Source organism: Theropithecus gelada, chromosome 1, assembly GCF_003255815.1.
Source record: "Theropithecus gelada isolate Dixy chromosome 1, Tgel_1.0, whole genome shotgun sequence".
Classification (NCBI taxonomy): Eukaryota; Metazoa; Chordata; class Mammalia; order Primates; family Cercopithecidae; genus Theropithecus; species Theropithecus gelada.
The window spans coordinates 82,670,292-82,696,391 of NC_037668.1; the positions used below are offsets into that span (position 1 = coordinate 82,670,292).

The 26,100-nt window shown below is 49.6% G+C and overlaps 2 protein-coding genes across 3 annotated transcripts in view; one reads left to right on the plus strand and one right to left on the minus strand.

Annotated features, from left to right (window-relative positions):
* The window catches only part of TTC4 (tetratricopeptide repeat domain 4), a 29,094-nt gene extending 26,626 nt beyond the window's left edge, over positions 1–2,468 (plus strand). For both annotated transcript variants that reach the window (XM_025353553.1, XM_025353562.1), the window contains one exon: positions 1,250–2,468. In XM_025353553.1, the coding sequence (XP_025209338.1) occupies positions 1,250–1,352 (103 nt within the window). In that variant the 3' untranslated portion in view covers positions 1,353–2,468. The remainder of the gene's footprint in view (positions 1–1,249) is intronic.
* A 12,873-nt stretch (positions 2,469–15,341) lies between these two features.
* On the minus strand, positions 15,342–22,999 carry PARS2 (prolyl-tRNA synthetase 2, mitochondrial). Its single transcript, XM_025371332.1, has 2 exons — positions 22,905–22,999; positions 15,342–17,635 (listed from the first exon to the last, which is right to left on the minus strand). The coding sequence occupies exon 2, from the start codon at positions 17,604–17,606 to the stop codon at positions 16,179–16,181; it is 1,428 nt and encodes a 475-aa protein (XP_025227117.1). The 5' UTR covers positions 17,607–17,635; positions 22,905–22,999; the 3' UTR covers positions 15,342–16,178.
* Positions 23,000–26,100: the final 3,101 nt, after the last annotated feature.

Here is a 26,100-nt window from a genome sequence, read left to right on the forward strand (position 1 = left end):
ACCACACAAAAAAATTACAGAGTAATGTAAAGATTTGAAGTGTACTGTCCAGTGGCGAGGCCTGAAGTAGGAGGAGGTGGATTAGAAAGAAGTTTAGGAGGCAGATTGGATGGGAGCTGGTGTAGTGTTGAGTGATGTGATAGAGGTGTCCAGCTGGTCTTAATGCTTTGGCTTTGGCTTGGTAGGCAGGAAGGAAAGGTTTTTCCAGATCTAATTGATACCTTTGGTGGTGTTTTACTGTGGTCCCAAATCTCTCTTCTTCTAGTTTGTAGACATATTTTTAGCTGCTCATTTTCTCAGTTGTTAGCAAATTACCCAGAATTCTTTAAAGGCCTGAGTTCTGTCCTACACCAGAGGAGAAATCTAAGTAGAAAGCAGATTGATGCTTGGAGGAAACCAAATTCATGCTTCTCAGAAAATGTAAATGCTGTTGGAAGTTACTACCTTTAAAATTATTACCATAGGCAAGTGCCTACCCAGGACTGGTTTCTGGCAACTTCAGACCCTAAACTGGGTGGAGCTACGAAATAGGCCCTCTGTCCCAAAGCAGGCACACTGAGTAATGCAACGCCGCTATCCCCGGGAGGCCAAAGCCCTCCCTGCCTCTCCAGCCTGCCTCACTCCTTTTGCTTTGTGCCCTAGCCACAGCAAACGTTCAGGTTACTTGCGCCTCCTGGCTTTTGCTCCCCAACCCCCATCACCACTCCTTCCCCAAATTAAAGCCAAGTTCAGACATGGCATCTTCCAGGAAGCCTTTTTTGATTCCCTTCCTCATAGAGGGAACCGTGCTTCCTTGGGATAATACTGTGCCTCACAAATGCTTCTGCAGTTGTACCTTGCTGTCATTAATTGGTTCCTCATCTCCCTCCCCTCCAGGACTGAATTTGAGAACAAAGATGATGATGTGTGGGTGTTTGTTTTTTAATCTCTGTGTTTTCAGCATAGGGCCTGGCTTACCACTAAATGTTGAATGAATGAATGAATGAAACCATGCTTTATAGTTTTATTTCATATTTAGCCACAGACATGCATGATGCCAGAGGACTGGCCTAAAGGTTGTGGCAAGGTTGTAAGGATGAGAATGTCATGCTAATTTGCCAGATTTATGAACAACCAAATAACTGTGCTAAACTTGCATTTTCATGTTGACTCCCATCCAAAGGCTCACCTTGAATGTTGTTAGGAAGGTGCATGGATGGTTAAGATTGTAATTAAATTAACACCCTCTCTTTTGTTGTGTTCACGGCAGGTACTTTGTAAAAGCCCTGACACCAGCATTTTTGGTCTGTGTAGGATCTTCTCCTTTTTGCAAGAATTATCTCCGGGGGAGAAAGGTGTACCAGATACGATGACCGAGCCAGGGCCCCTGGATCTCCTCCCTCACCCTCCTCTGCTGGGAACCTAGCACACCTGAATCAGCTGGACATACTGCTGGAGTCCAGTGCTTTATTTCTGTCACCCTGGGGATAGTCCTTCCTAGCATCATGGTAGGGGAGGAGCCGCTGGATTCCCCAGACTGCAGCCTCTCTGGCTGGTCTTCACTTTCCTCAGTTGATGTAAAACTCTGTGCCTTGGCCATGATGTCCTTGGACTCCATCTCTCAAGGGACCATCTGCCGCAGTTACCACAGCAACTGACCTGAGCAGCACCCTGGTCTGTGGAGATGGACTTAGGATCCAGTGACATGATTCTGAACTTCTGTGGAGTTTGACACCTTAGAGAAGCTACCCCTCAAACTGCACATATACACACAAACAATGCATAGAATTCCAAGGCTTTAAAGCTGAGAGACCCTGGCCTCAAGTTACTTCACGAGCACAGAGGGGAGCCATGTGGGGTTGCTGCAGATGCCTTGAGGTGAAATGAGGGCAGGAAAGCCACATCTTGCTCAGCATTTATAAAGACCATGTAAACTGAGATCCTTGGTACCCTAAAAAGATTGCCAGTTTTCTTCATCTTTGTCATATGGAGGACTGTGACAGACTTGGACAGTGGCCTCTGAGTTCTTCTGCAGTTTTAACATTTTAGGATTTTGTCTTTTAAACTGGAAAACCTTCTAGCATGTTGGGTGGTATAGGGTATATTTTTGTCTGCAGCTGTTTGTTGCTCCATTCCTAAAAGGAGTTTATCCATCCTCACCTGTAGCTGTGTGACTTCCTGCAGTGCCCCCACCCCATCCCCCCGGGAGAGTGTACTTCCCTGCTTCCGATGTAGAGGGATATTCGCAGGCATGAGCTGTCCTGTGTCTGACAGAAGCCTGAAGAGTCATGTGTGGTTGGCCCATGCTCTTCCCTCTGCAGTGAGAACACGTTTCCCACAGAGGAGCCATTCCATGGAGCCGAGCTACAGCAGCTGGCCTGCAGCCACTGAGTGTCACAGGAATGAGAGAGCAGTGTTTGCTGTAGTAAGCAGTGAGATTTGGGGGTTGGTTGTTACTATAGCAGAGCTAATGCATCAGTAAACTGAAACCAGCTGCTGTCCTTAAAGTGGACTAATTTGAGGCTGGGTGCGGTGGCTCATGCCTGTAATCCCAACACTTTGGGAGGTGGAGGCAGGTGGATCATCTGAGGTCAGGAGTTAGAGACCAGCCTGGCCAACATAGCAAACCCCATCTCGACTAAAATACAAAAATTAGCCAGGTGTGGTGGCAGGTGTCTGTAATCCCAGGCGTCTGTAATCCCAGCTGCTCGGGAGGCTGAGGCAGGAGAATCACTTGAACCCAGGAGGCAGAGGTTGCAGTGAGCTGAGATCGCGCCATTGCACTCCAGCCTGGGCGACAAGAGCAAAACTCTGTCTCAAAAACAAACAAAAAAGTGGACTAATTTGAAGTTTTGCGTAGTGTGCCTCACTGTTTTTGAAAGGAGATTGGCTGTGGAATATTTACAAAGAACCATGCAGCTACCAGGTGCCGGTCCCTGTCTGTGGCTTGTGGCCAGGAAGCTGAAGTTCAGCCTCCTTCCTATGCCTGGTTTTGGCCACTTAAGTAAGGACCTGGGGACCACTTGAGGGCCTGGTTTTGGTAACTTAAGGGCCTGAGGATCAGGTGGCTGATGGACATGAGGTCCTCTGTGCACTCTCTGCTATTAGACCTAGGAGAGACTGAGAAAGTAATTTTAGGGATTGTTAGCACATAGGGATGGGAAAAGGAGAGAGCTCTGCCCCTGCTGAGACCTGATCCTGTATTCAAGTGCTATTAGCCACATGGGAACCTGGAATCTTGACCCTGCCCTGACCCATCATGGGGGTCACCTGACATTCCTTCTCTCTGAACATCTGTCAAATGGAGAGGGGACATGAAGGACTGAATGTTTGCTGTGTTCTTTCTGCAACCCTTTTTCATCCCCATCCCTGACATGGGAAACAGAGCCTGGCCCCTTATGGCCAAGACCTAGTGGGCGGTCCTTGCAGAAAAGCCAGAGGGGATGGGGCCTGGGACACCACTGTGTTGTGGACACGTGAGGTCCATGGTACGTCTACAGCTAGGGAGAAGCCTTTGTGGTTAAAAATGGGCCTACCGTGAACCCTAGGTCAGTTGGGAAAGTGGATGCCAGCCTCCTCACTGACCTCAAGTAGACAAGCAGTTTACATGGCCCAGCTGTGTGGCCTGGAGCAAGCTCTGTTGCATTATGTGCGTCTACCCTGGCTGTGTTACAGAGAGGGTTGGAGATATCCCTGAGACCCCCTGCAATTCTGCATTCTGGGTTTAGGAACCTTGAATGTGGATTTGAGGCCTTTTCAGCACAGCAGGCTTGCCAAGGGAGCCCCCTCCCCCAGCAGGGCCAGAGGCTCACTTGGGAGACAGCCACGTGGGACCAGAGTGTGGAGAGGTGCATGGCCAGGTAGTACAGGCTCAGGCCGTTACAGGTGCAGCCCAGGTTGCAGAGAGGAGAGGCGATGGTAGTGGGATCCAGCTGCAGAGGTCCTGGTAGCAAGGCTTGGTAACGAGTGTAGGACTTCCTGGAGAAGGGGCCAATGTTGTGGCCCAGGCCATAGCTCTATTCATTGAGATGCATGTCACCCATGATGTCTGATGTTATCTGCCCAAACCACTGGGCACTCAACATGGCCATGGCCACACACACAAACAAGATGACTGGTGAAAGCATGACAGGAGAGAAAAGGTTAGGGCACGATCCTCCTGCTGTGGTCTCCCACCATGACAGGCACCTTGGGTGAGTTTTGTAACCTCTCTGAGCCCCAGAATCTTTTGCCAAATGATGTTAATAATAATAGCTGCACTCAGTATTACTGACAGTGAAATGCTCCTGTCTGTCCTCCATCAGGAAGCACAGGGAGCAGCAACTCAAGACACTGCAAGTGAAAAGGCTTTGCCGCAGGCTGCAGGGCATAATTCCGTAAGATGGCCTCCTTGCCCTGTTTATGACCGCTGGAATCAGGGACACCTCCAGTCCATCGGGTACCAACGGTACTCTAACTCTTGGGCAGAACTGTCTCCCCACCTGCTGCTGTGGAGGTTGTTGGATATTTCCGGCCACACCAGGCCGGGGAGACCTGTTTGCTTCTGTCATTTGGTCACAAGCCTCACTGAGGCTGGCCCTGGGTCAGCTCCCAACCTGGGCCCTGCCCTTGAGGAGCTCCCAGGCCATCAGGGAGAGTGATTTGGAAACTAACCAGTATGAAATGAGGGTGCACAAAGGGGGCCCAAGCAGAATGATTTAGCTGAGCAGAGGTAGGAGTGACTGATCCTGATGGGATGTGGGGGAGCTTAGAAAAGGCTTCCCAGAGGTGACCCGAACTGGAGCTCAGGGATGAAGAGGCCCAAGCTGATCATTCCTGGCAGAGGGCTTCGCACAGGCAAGGACATGGAAGCCTTTCCTTGATCCTCTGCTCTCCCCAGGTATGGCTCCCCACATCTACATGCACTCGCAGGACTTCCTACCCCTTTGCCCCACCAGACTGAGCTCCTTGAGGACCAGGCCTGCATCTGGTGCCTGTACTCCCAGTACACCTCAGAACCGGGCACAGAGGTGCTCCAAGAATGTGGTGGTGCCTCACTGGCATGTTTGAGGACTAGTGAGTGTGATAATGCTGGAGCAAAGAAGAGATGGGCCAGTGGCAGGAGGTGTAGCCTTCCTTGATCATGGGCCCAGGTGTGTGTTCCATACACCCTGGGCAGCCATGGATGCATTTGGCTCAGGGAGTGGTATGTCCAAAGGTGTTTTCCAAAGCTCTGTCTGGCAGCCAGAGTACAGGCAGGGCCAGGAGGGCGAAGGGCCTGCATACCTGGGTGGCCTCCTCGTCGAGCTCCCTTGGCTGGCACATGACAAAACATTAGGTTGCAGAAGGCTCACAGAGCCGATGTGGAAGAAGAAGGGGAAGAGCCTGCTCCGGATGGAGCTGAGTTCGCCAAGGTAAGCTGCTTTCCCAAAAAGGCCGTGGGACATGGTGCATGCAGGATCAGTGGCTAGAAGTGACTGGTGGGCCCAGGGCCCCTCTTTACCCTCCCCCCAGGGCCCACTGACATCCGGGATATGTGGATGTTGACACTCTAAGGCAGTTGGAATATAATAGTTCACAAACTCTCAAACCCAAAGGCCAAGGTTCAAAGCCCAGTTCTGCCACTTAATAGCCGTGTGACTCTGGGCAAGTTTCATAACCACCTTGTGCCTCAGTTTCCTTATATATAAGGAAATTTAATATATTTTCAGAGGATTGTTCTGAGGATTAAATGGCTGGCACCTGGCACAGAGTAGGTGCTTAGTAAGCATTAGTTGTTACGGGTACCAGGCACTCTATTGCAGGGGTCCCCAACCCCTGGGCCGTGGACTGGTACCAGTTCATGTCCTGTTAGGAACCAGGCTGCACAGCAGTTGAGTGGTGGGCAGAAAAGCATTACCACCCGAGCTCCACCTCCTTTCAGGTCAGTGGCGTCATTAAATTCTCATAGGAGCGCGAACCCTGTTGTGAAGTGCACACACACGGGATCTAGGTTGCGCGCTGCTTATGAGAATCTAATGCCTGATGATCTGAGGTGAAACGGTTTCATCCCAAAACCATCTTCCTCCCCTGTCCTGTGGAAAAATGGTCTTCCACCAAACTGATCCCTGGTGCCAAAAAGGTTGGGGACCGCTGCTGTATAGGACAACTCTTTGCCTAGGACAATTCTCCCCTGACTTGACCCCAGATGAGGAACTCCCATGGCTCTAAGGCCCCATGAAGGGGGGGCCTCTCCACAAGTGGACTCAGCCCTCAGAGGCATCTCCCGAAATTCTGGATTCCAGAGGCATAGTCAGACTGAAAAGGATCCTGCCTCTTTTATTTTTATTTTAAAAATTTTTAGAAAGATTTTTTTATAGTGATGAAGTCTTGCTCTGTTGCCCAGGCTGGTCTCAAACTCCTAGTCTCAAGTGATCCTCCCACCTCAGCCTCCCAAGGCGTTGGGGTTATAGGCGTGAGCCACTAACCTGTACTTCCCTGTTTTAGAGTGTCCTGGATAGAAGGCAGGAGCCCTAGGACCTGCTGATAGGGCCAGCGCCCAGGGACTGCCTAATCCTAGCAAGTCCCTGCCCTCCCTGGGTCTTGGTTTTTCTATCTAAAAAATGGGAACAATATACTAGATCCTGTAAGGCTTATTATTCCTTTTAAATAGCATGTAGCATAAGTCCTCACCAGAAAGGTAGTGTTCTGTTCCACAGACAGCATGGGTTGTGGTTTTTTGTTTGTTTGTTTTGTTTTTCTTTCTATTCCTTTGTATGAGAGACAGCATGGTTCTTGATATCCAACAGATACTGGTTTGAACTCTGGCTCTGCTACCTAAAGGCTGTGTGCATGTCACTTAATCACCCTGAGCCTCAATTTGATCATCTGTAAATCTGGGCAAAAGTACTGCCGAATATGGGGGGTTAAGGAGTGCTGCAATGCCTCCAGGTGTTGCAGTCTATTCAGTACCTTTGCTTAATGCCTGGCATGCGATAAGTAGTGCTCAACAACCCTAGGAACCCAGCCAAAGTCATGGGCTGGACGAGTCCCTTCCCTGAGACATGCCTGAAAGAAATATCAACCAGATCTGCATGCCCAGAAGGTGGCAAGGAAAACCAGATGCAAGGTCTTGATGACGTCTGCAGGCTCCCTGTCCAAGGGCATGGCAACTGCCACCAGCAGTCTCTCCATAGGTACTCCTGCTGCTTTAAAGGCCCAGAATGAGCCCTACAGCTGAATCCTCAGCGAATGGGGTGAGGGGCCGCCTCTGCCACCTAACAGCAGTCCACCCACATACCCTGGCTCTGCCCAAACCTTGGCCTCCCCAGGCTTTCTCCCAACTGCCCACATCAACCTGATTACAGTTCCTCTAACACACCAGATGCTTCATATGTCCATGCCTTTGCTCCAGTTCCCTCTACTTGGAATGTCCTTCCCCTGCCTGGTCTACCGCCAAAAACCTACCTATTTTAAGAGAAGTCCAAAGGGCACCTTCACTAGGACGTTTCCCCTGTCAGCAGGGAGCTGGCCCTCCCTGATGTGCATGCACACACTCCCATCCTCACCCTCCATCTGTCCTGCCCCTGTAATACTGCATGGCACCCAGATGTCCAGGTGTCTGCCTCCCCTTCCAGCAGGTGAGTGCTCAGCGGGCAGGGGCCAGATAGGGATTCATCTGAGTGCCCAGTGCCTGACACGTGGTGGAAGCTCCATGCGTGTGAGTGTGCTGAGTAGATGGATGGATGAATCAACGAAGGAACTAATGAATGAAAGAGTAAAATAGGCCAGTGCCCTGTTCCCAGGCCCCCACTTGCATACACAAGCATCAGCAACAGCATTCCCAGGCTCAAGCCCAACGTGACCACCTTACATCTCCTCTAAGGAGACTCTCGGCCTCCCAGCCCATGGGCTCTGCCTTTTTTGGCCTCTGCTATCCATCTATTCTGGTTGCCAGGACTTTGGACCCAGCACAGACTGGGGAGCCCTGGGCGGGGAGTTGAGGTTGTGTGGCTGCACCTGGCATTCTGGTTCCGCCCACAGCACAGGGCTTCCCTCCGCCCTAAGTCCACGGAGGGAAGGACTAGAACTGGGCCAGTTCGAGCTCGGCTGGCTCGAGCGCAGTGCAGGAGGGTCCTGTTACTTATGGCAGCCGCGAAGCCTAGGCCCTGCTGCGGCGGTGTGTTTCCAGGAGCCAGGGTGAGCCAGGTGAAGGGCCCTGGGGGCTTCCCTTCCTCTGGGGGCTGGCAGGACAAGGAGCAAGGCCAATGCTCCCTGCAGGTGATGTGGGCCTCCCCCGCCACCGTACCCATGCCTGGGACTCTGGCAGAGCCAACCTCCCCTGCCTCATCGATGAGGACCAGGCTAAGGCACCTGCACTCACATCTGCACACCTGACCACAGGGCAGAACCTCTTGTACCCGCCATTCCTGGAGTTGAGTGCCGCCCTTCCTTCTCAGGGCCAGGGGTCTGTGATGGAGGTGGGACCACCTGACTTCTGTCTGGTTACCTCTATGGATTTGGGGTGGCAGCTGAAGAAGTGGGTATGGGGAAAAAAACCCCTGAAATATACTGCAGGCAGGAAAGGAAAGGCGCTGTTCACATTGAATTCTGGAACCGAGCTAACCGCTGTACCTGGATTATCTTATTTAATCCCAATGGCCACCCTCTCAGGTCCGTTATCCACTTTTATAAATAAGGACATGGAGGCACACAATCACCCCACTAATGAGTGCCAAGCCAGGAATTGAACCCAAGCACCTCACTCCAGAGCCTGCCTGCCTCCTCTTTTGTGTTCTCTATTCCGTTTGCTTTACAAACATTTATGTGACACCTGCCATGAGCAGAGCATCGAGGCTGAAGTGCATCAGGCAGCCTCTACCTTCAAGGTTATGCTGTTAAATGGATGCAATAAATCTAATGGTCTGGGAACTACTCCGATGAAAAGAAATAGAGCCACAACAAGTAAGTCTGTCATCAGCCCTGCTCTGAGCCGCCAGTGACTCTCCCTTCCCTCATCAGCGCTCTTGGTGTGGCATTCAAGGCCGTTCAGGATCTGGGCCCTCACAACCTCTACAGCTCCCACTCTCTGACCTTAGCCCGGCCATCCTGAATGGTTCAGCTATGGGGCAGGAGGGTGCAGTGGCTGAGTATTGATTGGCTGTGGAGCCAGGCGCCTGCATCCCAATTCCAGCCTCACAGCTTACTAGCTGGAGGAGGCCTTGGGCACTTTGCTTAGGTGCTCTGTGCCTCAGTTTCCTCATCTGCAACATGAGCAGGATAACAGCACCTACCTCATACAGGCGCTATGCGAATTAGATGCATTAATCTACATGAAGCATGTGGAACACAGCTTGCCTCAAAGTACGTGTTCAATCTATGACATTGTTATTTTCTATTCCCTAACTTGTCATGCTCTCTGAGCTTTGGGCCTTTGTGCATCCTGTTCTCTCTGCCTGGACCATTCTTCCTTCCACTTGTTCCCCTCCTTCCACCCCCAACTGTTCCTCCCTTCACTAACGCGTAGCCTTCAATCAGGCCCAACTGCCTCCTTCAGGAAGCTCTCCCTGTCTCCTTATCCCACATGTCCCCATGGCACCTGCACCGCGGTGCATTTTTAATTGTTTACTTCATGGTTCCCACTCTGTAAACTGAGTCAGGGACCCTGAGCTGTGCACTTTCATAATGCCAGGGCCTAGTACTGCACCTGCTCAGCACATAGTAGATGCACAACAAATTATTACCGGCTGACGATATAGAGCAAGGAGTGATTAATTCTGAATAGATCAGGGATGGAAGCCACCACATACGATGGACTTGGGTCATGAAGTTGAAGAAGGAATTGGGGGGTGGGGTTAGGTGGGAGGGCCTTCTGGCATATTCCAGGGGTAGTGCCTGTGCTGGCCTGGCTCAGTAACGGCAGCTGCCACCTCCTGAGCACTTAGGATATGCCAGGCAACATTCTTGGTGTTTTATTTGGATTCGTTTACTTAATCCTCCCAACACTTCTAGAAAGCAGGTATCTTTCTAGCCCCATTTTACTGACAGGAAAAGTGGTGTGAAGAGGTTAAGTAACTTGCCCAAAGTCAGCTAGCTAATGAAAAATAGAGCCAGAACTTGAATTCAGGACTCTGCTAAGTCCCTCAGGAGATATCCATATTAACGAGACCAGCCCTCTGCCTTCAAGGAGTTTGCAATAGACCTAGCTGCCTTTGCCTTGCTCAGTCCAAGCTTATGGTAAAGTCTGAGCACTTACTGTGTCATGCAGTGTCCCCAACCTGTCTGCCTGGGTAGAATAATCCACTGTCTGTGGAAACCCCTGCCAGAGCCCACCGTCGAATCCCCATAGCACCCAATACCTTGCCAATGGGGCTCCCGTCGCCCTATGAGCTTTTCTTGGCAAGACTTGGCAGCAAGTGCTGCCCTGGAAAAAGGGCATCCTGAGTTACCATGAACTGGTGCCACCTTTTCACTCTCCTGGCCCTACACAGTTTTGATTAGCTAAGGGCAATTAAGCTTTAACCACAGGGGCTCATTAGCAGGCTTGGGCACTGCTGGCTTGACGGGAATGCCTGCACCGGGATGGTGCTTCAAGTTGCCACCCCGTTCTGCTGGCCATAGTGCCCCACCCACCTACCTTCTGTGCAAAGTATCACTTAATATACAGGCAGCTCCACTTGCCAGGCCTCTGCTGTGGGCCAGGCACTGTTATCCCCATTTTACAGATAAGGAAGCTAAAGTGGAGGGACTATGAGGAAGTGCCTTGCACAAATGTCATGGAGATAATGAGTGGCCCAGAGAGTCTGACTCCAGAGTCTGTAGCTGGGGTCACTATAAGCCTTTTATTTTAATTTTATTTTTGAGACAGGGTCTCTCTGTTGCCCAGGTTGGAATACAGTGGCAGGATCTGGGCTCACTGCAACCTCTGCTTCCTGGGCTCAAGCCATCCTCCCACCTCAGCCTCCCAAAGAGCTGGCACTTGGCCGGGCACGGTGGCTCAAGCCTGTAATCCCAGCACTTTGGGAGGCCAAGACGGGTGGATCATGAGGTCAGGAGATCGAGACCATCCTGGCTAATATGGTGAAACCCCGTCTCTACTAAAAAACACAAAAAACTAGCCGGGTGAGGTGGTGGGTGCCTGTAGTCCCAGCTGCTCGGGAGGCTGAGGCAGGAGAATGGCGTAAACCCGGGAGGCGGAGCTTGCAGTGAGCTGAGATCTGGCCACTGCACTCCAGTCTGGGTGACAGAGCGAGACACCATCTCAAAACAAAACAAAACAAAACAAAACAAAACAAAACAAAATAGCTGGCACTATAGGTGCCTGCCACCATGTCCAACTAATTTTCGTATTTTTTGTAGAGACGGGGTTTTGCCTTGTGGCCCAGGCTGGTCTCAAACTCTAGGATTACAGGCGTGTGCCCAGCCTCATTATTTTAAATTAAGCAAAATACTTTGACTTTTTTCAGATGTTACTTAAGTTTGCAATAACATCATAAAAGTATTTTCCCATTTTACACGTTATAAGAAAACTTAAAAATCCTTTTCCTAACTCTAAAACAAAGCCTCACATGCCCTTGGATGCGTAACAACCCATTCTAAAAAGCACTCATGCATCTTGGTGTGGAAACGGATCATGAGAACTCTGGAGACATGGCACTTAAGTAGTTAAGGAAATGACAGTTTCAACAGATTTCTGCAAAGCTCCTTTATGGATAGCCCAGCAGGTGTTTCTTCCATTAAAACACAGAATATTAATGGAGCCCTTGATTTACATTCTAAGCCTGATTTACACAATGGTTTTGTTATGCACCAGTCTTTGTCCCCAAGTATTAATTCTGCTAAATATTTCCCAGGCAGTCGCTGCTAGATCTCCCCAAGGAATGAGCAATGATAATACAGCCTGTACCTGCTATTTTGCCAGCATCCCATTTCATCAATTTATGGCAAGAGGTAAAATTGGCAAGTTCAGAAATGAGACAGCAGGGCACACAGTTTGAGTATTTCTGTCTTTTCTCTAAGGAGATGCAGCTATTCTGCAGGTGCCTCCTAATTCTTGTCCGTGGCATTTCCCAGGAAAGTTGTCAAGCATCTTATTAAGAAAACAAGATCCAGGTCTTGAGATAACAAAGTTAACAGCAGAACCTGAGCTCCCAGTGGGGGGATTTCCTAAGTCGTCTGGTGTAAGGGAAGTGTCTCTGAGTGCAGACTAAGGGGCAATTAAGCATTTCATGTAAGTGAGCTTGGTCAACCCCCAAACCACCTATAAGGTGGGTACCATTAGCACGAGTATCCTGCCGATGGAGAATCTGAGACACACATAGGGCAAGTAATTTGTCTGAGGTCACATCCCCAGTAAGTGAATCTAGGATTATGTCTCTTCAAGGCTCTGATCTTTTCGCCAAATCACACTGCCTCTGGCTACTAGAAGAAACACTGGCTTCCTGATTAGGACACAGGTTTCATTCAGCCTGACCTTGGGCAAATTGGTGTCCTACCTGTATTTCTCTCCTTCTTGTAAAATAAAGAGAATGGGCACCTGTTTCAAGCAGCTCAAAGGCTGATCCAGCGTCTTCTCTTCACTCAGCAGGACCAATCAGAGAGGAGGGGCACCTGTCCTGTCCTCAGGTGTCTTGCGAGTCAGATGACATGTGGCAGGTTCATTCCTGCTCCAGGCCCACTTCCCAGCTGAGAGCCAAGGCCAGCTTCAAGTTTACCTAAACTCTAAAGCTCCAGGATTCTATATCATCCTCAAGTCAGTCCAGGCCTTGCACGTTAATCAAAAGTAAAATTCACTGGCTCTCTATTCCTGGAATCTGGTTTTTAAAAGTGCTTACATTAGGCTAACCTCCCATAAACAAACAAGCTTATGGGGCATACATTTAAAGTTAAAAAATTATTTAGCCAAAAAATAAAAATAAAATTTTTTTAGCCAAAGTGACACACTACTTGGGAGGCTGAATTGGGAGGATGCTTAAGCCCAGCCTGAACAACATAGCAAGAATCCTGCTTCTCTTTTTTTTATTTTTTGAGACAGGGTCTGGCTCTGTCACCCAGGCTGGAGTGTAGTGGTGCCATCTCAGCTTACTGCAACCTCCACCTCCTGGGCTCAAGTGATCCTCCCATCTCAGCCTCCCAAGTAGCTGGGACTACAGGCGTGCGCCACCATGCCCGGGTAATGTTGTCCAGGCTGGTCTTGAACTCTTGGGCTCAAGTGATCCGCCGGCCTCAGCCGCCCAAAGTGCTGGGATAGCAGGCTTGAGCCATTGCTCCCATGCAAAAACCCTGTCTCTTAAAAAAAAAAAATTTAAAGCACCCATTTGCATGAATCCTAATTTCTCACATACTTTAGGCTAACTTGGTTAGAGAGATATACATAATTTAGTTTTATTTATTGAAATCACTTTTGCAGAGGCCAAGCAGTGTAGTGAGAAGGACAATTTTTGGCCAGTGCCTACAATCTAGCTGTTATAACAGCTGTGCATCCTCGGGTAAGTTGCTGAAATAGATCCTCATGCTTCCCCATCTGTAAAATGAGATAACAGCATCTGCCTTGCGCAATTGTGAAATCTGAAAATGGTATATAAAAGTGCCTAGGAGTGGCCAGTTGCAGTGGCTCACATCTGTAATCCCAGCACTTTGGGAGGCCGAGGCAGGAGGACTGCTTGAAGCCAGGAGTTGGAGACAAACATGGGCAATAAAGTGAGAGCTTGTCTCTTAAAAAAAAAAAAAAAAAAAAAAAAAAATTAGCCACTGTGGGTGGTGCACACCTGTAGTCCCAACCTACTCAGGAGGCTGAGGCAGGATCGTTTGAGCCCAGGAGTTTGAAACCTGTTGCCTGAGCAACATAGTGAGGCCCCATCTCTAAAAAATAAAAATAAATTAAAAAATTTAAAAAGTGCCTCACACCACAGTGGCATATGGCAGTTCCTCCATAAATAAATGGCCAGCCCATTAAAAGCAGAGTGAGCACATCAGTCTGATAATGAACAACTGAAATTACTAAAAGAAACGCCCAGCTACAAAGTGGACCCAGAGGAGGCAGCTCTTGCACCAGGAGCTCTCAATTGACTTTGATTGCACATTACCATCAGCTGGGAAGCTTTAAACTTCCCAGTGCCCAGGCCATACCCTACATGTAACCAGATCTTCTGGATGGGACCCAGGTGATTCCAATGTGCAAGGGTAAGATCCTCTGCCTTGTCATCTAGCCTTACCAGGTTTGCTCTCAGAATGCACGTCTCCTAGCCTGAAAATCTGAGGTATTCCAAAGGAATCCTGGGCCCGGAGCGCCAATGGCAGGACTGGGAGCTGGTAGGGCTTGGCTACACATTCATTAGACCACTTGATGCTGGCCAGGCATGGTGGCTCAAGCCTGTAATCCCACCACTTTGGGAGGCCAAGGCAGGCAGATCACCTGAGGTCGGCAGTTTGAGACTAGCCCAACATGGAGAAACCCTGTCTCTACTAAAACTACAAAATTAGCCAGGTGTGGTGGCGCATGCCTGTAAGGCTGAGGCAGGAGAATCGCTTGAACCTGGGAGGTGGAGGTTGTGGTGAGCCGAGATCGCGCCATTACACTCCGGCCTGGGCAACAAGAGCGGAATTCTGTCTCAAAAAACAAAAAAAAAACAAAAACAAAAACAAGAAACCTGATGCTGTGTGCTTGGAGGCAGGCAGGGTTCCTCTACCAGTAACCAGCTGCCCGGAGGCTGTTTAGCAGGTGGAAAAACTGGTCAAAACAACTGCAGTGCACTGGGAATTAGCTCAGGGGCCTGGCCTCAGGGAGCTCACCATCAACAAGAGGCAGGACCACTGTACAATGAGCTGTGTATACACAAAACAAGAAGGGATGTGATCTGTGCGATGGGAAGCAGGAGAACCACTATTCAGAGCTGCCAGGCAGCTTTTTAGGAGGTGCTGGCTTTGAGCTTGGTCTTGATAGATTCTTGTCAGATGTGGACATGTAGAGAGCCTAGGGGGCCAAGGATGGAAAACTAGTTATGTTCCTTATCTAGGATGCAGGAGCAATGAAAGTAGTTGGCATTGCTAGGGTAGTTCAAGCCTGCTCCATTTTCCATAGAATTCAGGCAGAGAGTAGCTTTTTCTTTTTTCTTTAAACCAGCTTCTACATTAAGGACACAAGAGACCAGCTTTTAATATTCACCCCATTGTGGCTCTAGGATCCAACTCTGCACCTAGGATAAGATCACCATGCCAGTTGAAGCCTGCTGCCCCGATACTTGAGGGACGAAATGGTTTAAACCACATTTTCCTAACCACCTGATTTTTTATGTGGGGGGTGGGGTGTGTGGGAACAGTCAAAAAGGAAAGAAAAGGAGTAGGAAGCTGTTGCACTGTTAAAATGGCAGATGTTATCATTGTTTCAAATTAATGTGCAAGGCTCATTCCAGTAGTTTGACTTTATTCAATCAATAGAACATGATCTCAGTGGTTAAGCCATCTTAATAGGGCCAGGTCTCTTGAGGTAGTTTTTGGGCCATCTGTTAATTACATCGACTTTCCAGGAAACAGACTATGGAGAATGAGAGGAATCAGACTGCCTGTCACAAACCTCTCATGGAACCCTCTAGTGACACCTATAAGGACATTACAGATCTAGTTCCAGACTTCATAGATCTAGTTCCATTATCTCAAGTTACAGATGGGGAAACTGAGGCCCCAGCAGGGGGCGGGGATGTATCTAAGTCACTAGTGAGTTGGTGGCAGTCAGGTCTCTTGATTCTTTTCCCCATACTCTCAGCCCAACTTCTCAGTGGAGAGGCACTGGCAGGCCTGCTCTCTGGACAGAATGTAGCAAAAGGCCCGTGGTCAAACTGATATGGGGTGGGGAAGGTTGGGGGGCCCTCAGCCATCAGCCATTCTCATCCTACACATGAAAAACTCAGCTGAGAGAAGGGAAGTGACTTACCCCCTCAGGGTAAGACCCAAGACTGGAGCTTGGCTCTCTTGCCTCTCAGCCTCCTAGTAGAAGTTTCCACAATGGAATACAAAAGGAAAGGTATTTGGCGGCATGGCCAGTCTGGAGAAAAGGATCAAGTTAATGACTTTAAATACAAATAATCTGAACACATGACTGGAAAATTGGTTTCCCTAACGTGATCTCACCCTCCATGAGCTGAGCTGTTTCTGGAGAGAACAGTCCAGGAAAGGGGTGTAGGAAAAGGCAGCGTTAGAATGAACACCAAGGCTGCAAGATGGGGGCAGGGGTGGGCTGGGGGCATTTAGATGGTCTGCACTTGGGTCAATAAATCCATGACTCCATCTTTGGTGAGGAAGACCACCTCACCAGTGTTCTGACACCAAACCTCAAAATGTGCAGGGTCCTCCAGGGCCCTCTTGCCAGCAATGATCACAAAGGGGTAGCCAAACTTGTTGGCATCTTTCAGTCTGTTTCCGATGGTCAGATGGGTCCTGTCGTCCAGCAGCACCTCCCCGTGAAGCTGAGGCACTGCCTCTGTGATGTGGTCGCACAGCTGCCCTATGAGCTCAGAGGCCGCCTCCTCCTTACTGCCCTTCTTAGGGGGGATGAGGCAGGCTTGGTAAGGGGCCAGTAGGCTGGGCCAGCGGACACAGTCTTCTGTAGAGAGGACTTCAATGGCAGCAGCCAAGATCCGTGTCACACCCAAGCCATAGCACCCCATTTCAGCCAGGGATGGTTTGCCATAGACGTTGGTAAACTGGGCATTGAAAATGGATGAGTACTTGGTACCCAGGTAAAATGTGTGCCCCACCTCAATGCCTTTGGTTTCGGTCAGTGGGCCCTGGCAAGCAGGGCAGTTCATCTGTGACAAGTCTAGTGTCTCCAAGTTGGCTGAGAAGCTGCAGTGGGGACAGATGGCAAGCCGGTCCTCTCCAACATCCACAGGGAGCTGGAACTCATGAGACATCGTGCCTCCGATGCTGCCGACATCAGCCTGGACCTTGACAAATCGCAGCCCTAGCCTGTTGAACAGGCTGCAATAGGCATCACACACCAGGTTGTAGGTCTGCTGGGCAGCCTCTGGGGAGGAGTCAAAGGTGTACATATCCTTCATGTAAAACTCTCGGCCACGGAGAAGACCAAAGCGGGGCCTGGGCTCATCCCGAAACTTCCTTGTCACTTGGTACAGCAGGAAGGGAAGCTGCTTGTAGGACAGTTTCTTCTGCGCGGCAATTAAGGCTGTAATGGCTTCCTCGTGAGTTGGTCCTAAGCAGTATTCCTTGCCATGCCTGTCTCTAAGTCTTAGCAGCTCCTTGCCCATCAAGTCCCACCGGTTGGTGGCTTGCCAGAGCTCTGCCGGGCTGAGGGTGGGCATGTTGACTTTCTGGCCCCCGATGGCCTGCATCTCCTGGTCTATCACTCGCACGAGCTTCTCCATGGCACGGACGGTGTACGGCAGGAGGTGATAACAGCCGGGGCTTGCTGGGTAGATCAGGCCCACCTGCAGCATCAACCGCTGGCTCTTACAGGTCGGGTCACCAAATTTGTCCTGCAGGGAGAGCACCTGGTCTTCCCGAAGGTTCTGTGGCTGGAACACACGAGACAGCAGCAGGCGCCGCCCTCCTCTTGGGGCACAGTGGTGAAACCTGCGAGGAACATACCCAGAGAGCTGGCGGCTGCAGGTGGCCAGGGCGGGCAATGCTCTGCATCTTGTCAGCAGCCCTTCCATGACACCGTGGCACCGGGAAGCACGGGCACCTGGAGAAAAATGAGTTGTGTGAGAATGAGCATCGCCCGTGTTCCAACACCACGAAGCAGCCAACCCAGTCTGCTCTCAACAAACTTCGAAGACGGCCACTGATTTTGCAGATACAAATCCTTCCATTTCTAATATCCTAGCAGATCAAAGCACTATTTCTCTAACCTCTTACTTCTGTTTTTGAAAAATCAATATTTTCCTTATTATAAAAACATTAACAACATCCTGTGGAGAGACAGCGTTGTGTAGTGACTGCACAGGCTCTGGAATCAGGCAGCCTAGATTCCAGTCAGGCCTCCCACGGGCTGCACCCTGTGTAGCTGGCGACATGTGTCTTAACCCCTCTGTGCTATTTCTTCATCTGTAAATAGTAATAACAACAGGACCTACCTTCTAGGCTTACTGTGGACACAGAAGAGTTATAAAAAGTTCTTGGAACAGCATCTGGCATGTACTATGAGCTCAACTAATGTCTGCTATTATTATTATAGAAAACTGGGCGGGGGGGAATCTGAAAACAAATGGGCACGCTGGCTTACGCCTGTAATTCCAGCACTTTGGGAGGCCGAGACGGGTGGATCACCTGAGGTCAGGAGTTCGAGACCAGCCTGACCAACATGGTGAAACCCTGTCTACTAAAAATACAAAAATTAGCTGGGCACACGCCTGTAATCCCAGCTACTTGGGAGGCTGAGGCAGGAGATTCGCTTGAACCTGGGGGTGGAGGTTGCAGTGAGCTGAGACTATGCCACTGCATTCCAGCCCGGGAAACACAATGAGACTCTGTCTCAAAGGAAAAAAAAAGAAAGTAAAGAAAACTGTAATCCCTCAGCCCGGAGTCAACTGCAGCTGACGTTTTGTGGCGATCTGTCTCTTGCAAACCCTGTCCTTTGCACATCCCTCTCTTGTCCCTCTACCTGCCCCAACATTTAAATGTCATGGGCCTCTTCCCTCTTCACAGCACATACTCCCTGGACAGCCCGCATGCTGAGGGCTGACTCAAAATCTCCACCTGCCTCCCGGAGAATACATCAGGCAGGTACTTCAAACTCCGTGTCCCAGAATGAACTCAGCATTCTCCCCTCAAACCCACTCCCCCTCCAGCACTGCCTGTCATTGTGAATGGCACCAAAAGTTGCACTTCGCCCAAACCAGAATGTGGGGTTCACCTGCTCTGCCCCTCTCTGTGTCCCACATTCACAGCCCTCTTGGCCCTGTCATTCCTACCTCTTCCTTTGCTGTTCAGTCTGTCCCTCTTCTCTCCACAGCCTCCACCCAGGTCCAGGCCACCCTCATCTCTCACCTGGACGGTTGCAACAGCCTCCCCACTGGTCTCCTGGCTTCCATTCCTGCCCTCCTTCAATCCATCCTCTATACTGCAGCCACAGGGGAGACTTCCCAAGCACAGATGCTAACAGCTTTTCTTGGTTAAAATGGCCTCCTGCTACCCTTAGAATAAGGTCTAAGCTTCTGACCTTCAGGGTGTGCACAGCCCCACATGGGCTGACCCCCTTGGACCTCATCTCACCACTGCCCCCTCTCTGATCCGGCTTCACCATGCCCCCCTCTTTTTTTGAGATGGAATCTCGCTCTGTCACCCAGGCTGGAGTGCAGTGGCGCGATCTCCGCTCACTGCAAGCTCCGCCTCCCATGTTCACGCCATTCTCCGGCCTCAGCCTCCCGAGTAGCTGGGACCACAGGCACCGGCCACCACGTCCGGCTAATTTTTTTGTATTTTTAGTAGAGACAGGGTTTCACCGTGTTAGCCAGGATGGTCTAGATCTCCTGACCTCGTGATCCGCCTGCCTTGGCCTCCTGGAGCGCTGGGATTACAGGCATGAGCCACTGCACCCTACCCCATGCCCATTCTTAAACATACTGTCCCTTTTGCACAGAACACCCCTCTCCCCTTTTCCTGCCAACATCTAGTCATCCTCCAGGCCTCAGGATAACCATCCTCTCCCCAGGAAGCCTTTCTTGTCCCACTCTCCATACCCCCAAAGGGCTGGCTTTTCCCGCACAGCCCACTTGTCTCCTAGGGTTCCTGCCCATTTGGCTGCCTCTCTTCTCCCAGACACTTGGCTCAGTGCAATCAAGGACCTGTCTAGCTTGCTCACCACTGTATCTTCAGCACGTGACAGGGGCCTACTAGACATTGTCCAATAGGCAAGTATGTTTCTCTGATTTCACAAAATAATCACACATTTCTAATGGCAGTATAACATTCCATTGATTGACCACATCAAAAACCAGTAGTTGGTTTTCTCTGTTATACATAATCTACAATGAAGAGAAGGCTTTTTTTGTCATATATTTGGGAGAGGCATTGAAGAATGGAATTACTGAATCAAAGGCTATAAATTATTTTGAGATTTTTTATTTGTATTGCCAAATTTAGTGAGTACCTCTACTTTTCAGCACAGTCCATGCAACAAAGCTGCCGGCAGTACGCTGGGAATGGGTTACTGATTCCCCTCAGCTCTAGGGAGCTGGGATCTCCCAGCTGGTTACCTCTAGCAGCCTCAGGTCCTCCAGCTGGTTCTCTCCAATCTCAAGCAGCCTCATCCATTTCCCCTGTGCACTGTACAAATGTTTAAAGGTGGTGAGGCACTGCCACAGAGCCCTAGTGTGGTGCTGTAGGAACGTTCAGGCCATGGAGGCAAGGCACATGTGGATTCACCCCTGGCTCCATCACTTCCTTGTGATCCAACCTTACTTAGGCCAGTGGCTCCAGCCAGAAACTCATCCTTGATTCCTCCTAAAGCAAATGAGTCTGTCTCCAAGGTTTCCCTTAAGTCCACCCCCTCCTTTCTGGCCCTTACTGCCTCAACATTGGGTTAGCCCCTCAAAACCACTTGCTACATGACAGTTGCCCAGTGGTTCTGAAATCGAATCGAGCATCAGAATCACTGGAGGGCTTTTTTTTTTTTTTTTTTTTTTGAGACAGAGCTCACTCTATGACCCAGGCTGGAGTGCAGTGGTACAATCTCAGATCACTGCAAACTCCGTACCCCCAGACTCAAGCGATTCTCTTGCTTCTGCCTCCTGAGTAGCTGGGATTACAGGCATGCGCCACCATGCCCAGCTACTTTTCATATTTTTAGTAGAAACAGAATTTCACCATGTTGGCCAGGCTGGTCTCAAAACTCCTTGACCTCAAGTGATCGGCCTGCCTCGGCCTCCCAAAGTGCTGGGATTACAGGCGTGAGCCACCATGCCCGGCTGGGCTTGTTAAAACAGTGATTGCAGAGGCCCATCTCCAGAGCTTCTGATTTAGTAAGTTTGGGGTGTGGGCCGAGAACCTGAATTTCTAACAAGTTCCCGGTGACACTGATGCTGCTGGTCCAGGGACCTCAGTGGGAGAACCACTGCAGGGGTCTAGCTGTGTACCACGGATGACTAACCTCACAAACTCCATGAGGATGACAGCTATGTCTATTTTATTCCAAGTTTTATCTGCGGCATTCAGCACAGTGCCTGGACACAGTGGACACTCAATACATGTTTTCTTTCTTTCTTAAAAAATAGAGATGGAGTCTTGCTATGTTGCCCAGGCTGGTCTTGAACACCTGGCCTCATGCTATCCACCTGCCTAAGCTTCCCAAATTGCTGGGATTACAGGCGTGAGCCACTGTACCCAGGCTCAATACACGTTCTATCAATGCATGAACTGAGTACTTATTGAAGCCCGTCAGTCCAGTCTCCGTATTAGTCTCCAGCTAAAAAGACAACTGACCCAACCACTCCCATTTACAATCCATTAACGGCTGGTTCTCATGATTTTCTCAGAATGGCACCAAAGCTCTTCATATTTTGATCCCAACACACCTCTTCCAGCTTCTTATCCTAGCATTCCCCAAGTTGCTCATCATTCTTGAAACAGACTGACATCCCCAAAACCCCCAGCAATTCCAACTCGAATTCAAGGTTCACTTATTCTAAGAAACTTTCTCCAACCCCTCTAAACAGAGAAAGTCACCTCCTCTGTGCTCCACTGCACACACCTCTTTTTAGTATACTGTACTAGAATCATGTCCAAAAATATTTTTGAGGAACTACTGTGTGCCAGGCATTGGAAGCAAATGATGTTTCACATACATTTTTTTTTTTCTTTCTGGGGGTGTGTACAGGGGCCAGGAGGGGAGGTCAGTGTCCATGTTTAACATTCTATTCCTTGATAAAATTACAAGTTCATAAAGTTTTATACATCTTTAAATTTCAGAGTCTAGCATAATGCCTACTATTTATTACTATTTGTTGATCAACATATTGATAAATTAAGAGCAAAGTAAAGGGGTGCAATGATATAATTATCTGGATAATTTAAACGAGAGCTTTGAGCCCTCCTCCTCCACGTTCAGCATGTCTGTCCTCAGACCCCTCAGCTTATACAAACAGGAGAATAAGTAGAATTATCTCAATTTTTCAGTTATCTACAGGGAATATCTAGAAAGCAATATAGTAACTAACGTATGCAACACTTTAGGCTCCGGCAAACAGCCTCTGAGTCATTCAGTCGATTTTTTTGAGTACGTACTCTGTGCGGGACACTGTCAGCCCTTCCAGCCCAGGCCTTTTCAAAGATTCTTTGACTCACTATTTCCTCCTAATCTAATCTGAAAAGTTGTACATAAAGCGTTTACAACGGTACCTGATACATAATATTAAGTGCCACAAAGTGCTATTATTATTATTATTATTATGCCCAACTCAGAAAAAGGAGGCTCTGAGATATAAAGTCATTTGTGTCAAGCCATACAGCAAATAAGCGCAGGGTCTGACCTGGAAGGCAAGGTCCCCGCCTCCAAATCCTAGTTTCCATCACGAACTGTGCTACATTAAACAGCAACGGAACCCTAGGCCTAGTTCTAAGAACTGGCTCGGCCTTCACTCGCTCGGTGTCCCTGGTCCAATCACTTCGCTCCGGACCTCCGTTTTCTCCAACATAAAACGGGAAGGCTGGCTCGGGCAGCAGGTGGTCCCAGGGCCTTTCCAGAGCTGGCACTTCGAGAACACCGTGTGACTCTCACGACGACCGAGGGACAGACCAGGAAGTGCTGCCCTCATTTTACAACGGAGGACACGGAGACCAGGAGACGAAGAGTATCAAAAGTTTACGTGATTCTCAGCCCGCCCCAACTCAAGGACGGGATGCAAGTGGGAAAATGAACAGCAGGGTCCTAGGTCTCCGCGCCCAGACCGCGTGCCCGCTTCACATCGCTGCCCGCGCCCGTCCCTCAGGTCTGGCAGTCACCCACGTTCACCTACCGCAATCCCCAGCCCACGCCGTCCGCAAGACTGCCGCCGCGCCCGGGTCAGCGCGCTTGCGCCTCGAGCAAGCCCGCCCTTAAGCCCTGCCTCCTGCCCTTCTCCCCAATCGCAAAGCCGCGCTCAGGGGCGGGGCCGAGTTTTTCCGGAAGTGTAGCCATAGAGCGAGAACCCGGCTTTCCTCAAGATCGTTGATTGGCCAGAACCAGCCAAGAGTAAATCACCGTTCCGGAAGTACTTTCTAGGAACTTGGGAAGTGTAACTCTATGATGATTTGAGCGTGATGTTCCCGCCCACTGCCAGGCCCCGCCCACTCCCCAATAGGAGAACCGCTGGCGACAGTGTAACCATGACGACACACCGGGCAACGTAGTTTCTAATCTATCCTATGATTTTTATGGGCTTTCCATTTAAATAATATAAAATTGTGAAACAGTTGGAGAAAGACTCCTTTATTACAGTGCCCAAGACAGTCTTTAAGACACGAAATCAAACTTCCATTCACCAAATATTTTTTGAGCAGCTACCACGTAGATGCCACTGTGGTAGACACTGGGGACAGTGAAGTGAACCAAACAGACAAAATTAGCTGCATTCAGTATAGCTTGTGTTCTAGAGAGGACACAGTCAATAAACGAATACAGTGAAATCTAAGCAGGGCAGGGAATGGGAGCAAAGAACTCAGCAACCAAGATAAACAGTATTTTAATACAAGCGTTTTTTTGTTTTGTTTTGTTTTTGTTTTTGTTTTTGTTTGAGACGGAGTCTCGCTCAGTTGCCCAGGCTGGAGTGTAGTGGCGTGATCTCGGCTCACTGCAAGCTCCGCCTCCCGGGTTCATGCCATTCTCCTGCCTCAGCCTCCCAAGTGGCTGGGACTACAGGCGCCCGCCACACCACGCCCAGCTAATTTTTTGCATTTTTTAGTAGAGACGGGGTTTCACCGTGTTAACCAGGATGGTCTCGATCTCCTGACCTCGTGATCCACCCGCCTCGGCCTCCCAAAGTGCTGGGATTACAGGCGTGAGCCACCGCGCCCGGCTACAAGTGTTTTTTTTTAAAAAAAAAATTAATGCAAAAAATCCATGGCAAACAAAATATCAAAATTTAAAAGAATCTGTCAGTCAGATGGTGCTAAAGGCTATAAAGAAAAAATTAACTAGGGAAGGAGAATGGAGTAGGGGGATTAAGTGTTTGCAATTTTTTTGTTGTTCTCTTGTTCTTTTGAGACGGAGTTTTGCCCTTGTCGCCAGGCTGGAGTGCAATGGTGTGATCTCGGCTCACCGCAATCTCCTTGCTCACCGCAATCTCCTTCTCCCGGGTTCAAGCAATTCTCCTGCCTCAACCTCCCGAGTATCTGGGATTACAGGCTCCCACCACCACACCTGACTAATTTTTGTATTTTTAGTAGAGGCGAGGTTTCACCATGTTGGCCAGGATGGTCTCGAACTCCTGACCTTGGGTGATCCACCCACCTCGGCCTCCCAAAGTGTTGGGATTACAGGTGTGAGCCACCACGCCTAACCAAGTGTTTGCAGTTTAAAATAGGAGGATCAGGAAAAGCCTCATCAAGTAGGTGGCATTTTAGCAAAGAACGGAAGAGGGTGAGAGACAGAGCCTTGCAGGGGAAAAATTTTCCAGACACAGGAAACAAGAAATGCAAATGTCCTGAAGTGGGAACTGCATGTTATATGACTCTACCTAATAACAACTACAGTTATTGAATGCCTAAAACGTACCAGACCCAATACAAGACACTGGTGATTCTGATACTGGCCCCAAGAAGCTCTCAGCTCGCCAGGATCTTCCAGGAACAACTCCGTGTGATCACTGGTGTGATAGAGGCTGAGCAAACCCCTGTGGGAGCGTGGGGAAGGAAGGCTTCACTGAAGAGGTGACCTTTCAGCTGGACCTGAAGGATGAATGGGGTCTACCCAGACAAGAATGGCAGTGGGAGTGGAGTGCAATGTTCAGGCAGAGGGACCAGGACATTCAAAGGCACAGCTCAGGAAATGATGAGCCAGTGTGAGGGAAGCATGGGGTGTGGTGTGGTTTACATCTTTATTCTCCCAGCTCCTCACACGGAATTTGGCACACAGGCCAGAGCAGTGATTCTCAACCTTGACTGCATTAGAGTCAGTATATGCATCCACTCCCAACCCCTGTCCCGAGATGCAGGTTGTGAATCTGGGGTGGGCCCAGACATTATTATTTTATAGTTCCCCGGGAAATTCTAACGTGCAGCCAGGGTTAGATCTGCAGGCCTAGAGAAAAGGCATTGGATGACCTGGTGATGGGGGGGGGGCAGGGGGCAGATGCCATGTTATTATCCTGGTCTTACAGTTGAAGAAAACACAGCTCGGGTGGAGCACACGACTACATCTGCCCAGCAGCTAGGAGGCCAGGCAGGGCTGGGGTGGACCTGAGCTCTTTTGTCTCTAAGAGCCTTGCTCAGCCTCTACAGCCCAGTGCTGTGGTAGGGGCTTTCCCCAAGGAGTGCAGTCCCAGAGGTTTCACTGGGCTGATATTCCTCACTCCTCCTCTTTGGGGGTAAGGGGCAAATAAACTTCAGAATTTCTTGGATCTACATATCCAAAGTAGCCTTTAATTTCTCCCTGCTCCTGTGCACGTTATTACATTCCTTCCGATCCTGGAAAAGCCAGGCAGCTGTCCTCAGCACCCTGAGGTGTTAATTATTTCTCAATTAACAGTCCCCAGGCTGTAGAGCATAGTGGTGTGGAGAGGCCTAATGACTTGCCGTGTTTATACACCCCCACATCTTCAGAGCACTTTACCAATGGTAACTACTTAATGCTCACAACCCCCTTGGGAGGCAGGCCAAGAATGCTGCGTTTTACTGTGAGATTGCAGGAGGCTCTGCAGCTCCAGGCTGCAGAGTCCTGTCAAGACGGCCACGGAGTAGATTTGCTCCCCATTGAGAAAGTCCAGGGTGGTGGAGATCCCAAGGTCATGGAAACCTGGAATCTAGCCCTGTTGCTGCTAGCGACTTCCTGTGTGACATTTCAATCAATCAATTGATCAGAGTTTATTGAATGACTTGATTTACAGGGCTTATTCATGGTTAAAGCCCCATGACATACCACCCCATCCCCTGCAAAAAAACCAAAAAAACAAAAAAAACCCACACACACACACACATACGGAAAAAATCTCTTCATTCTCTCATTTATTAATTGGT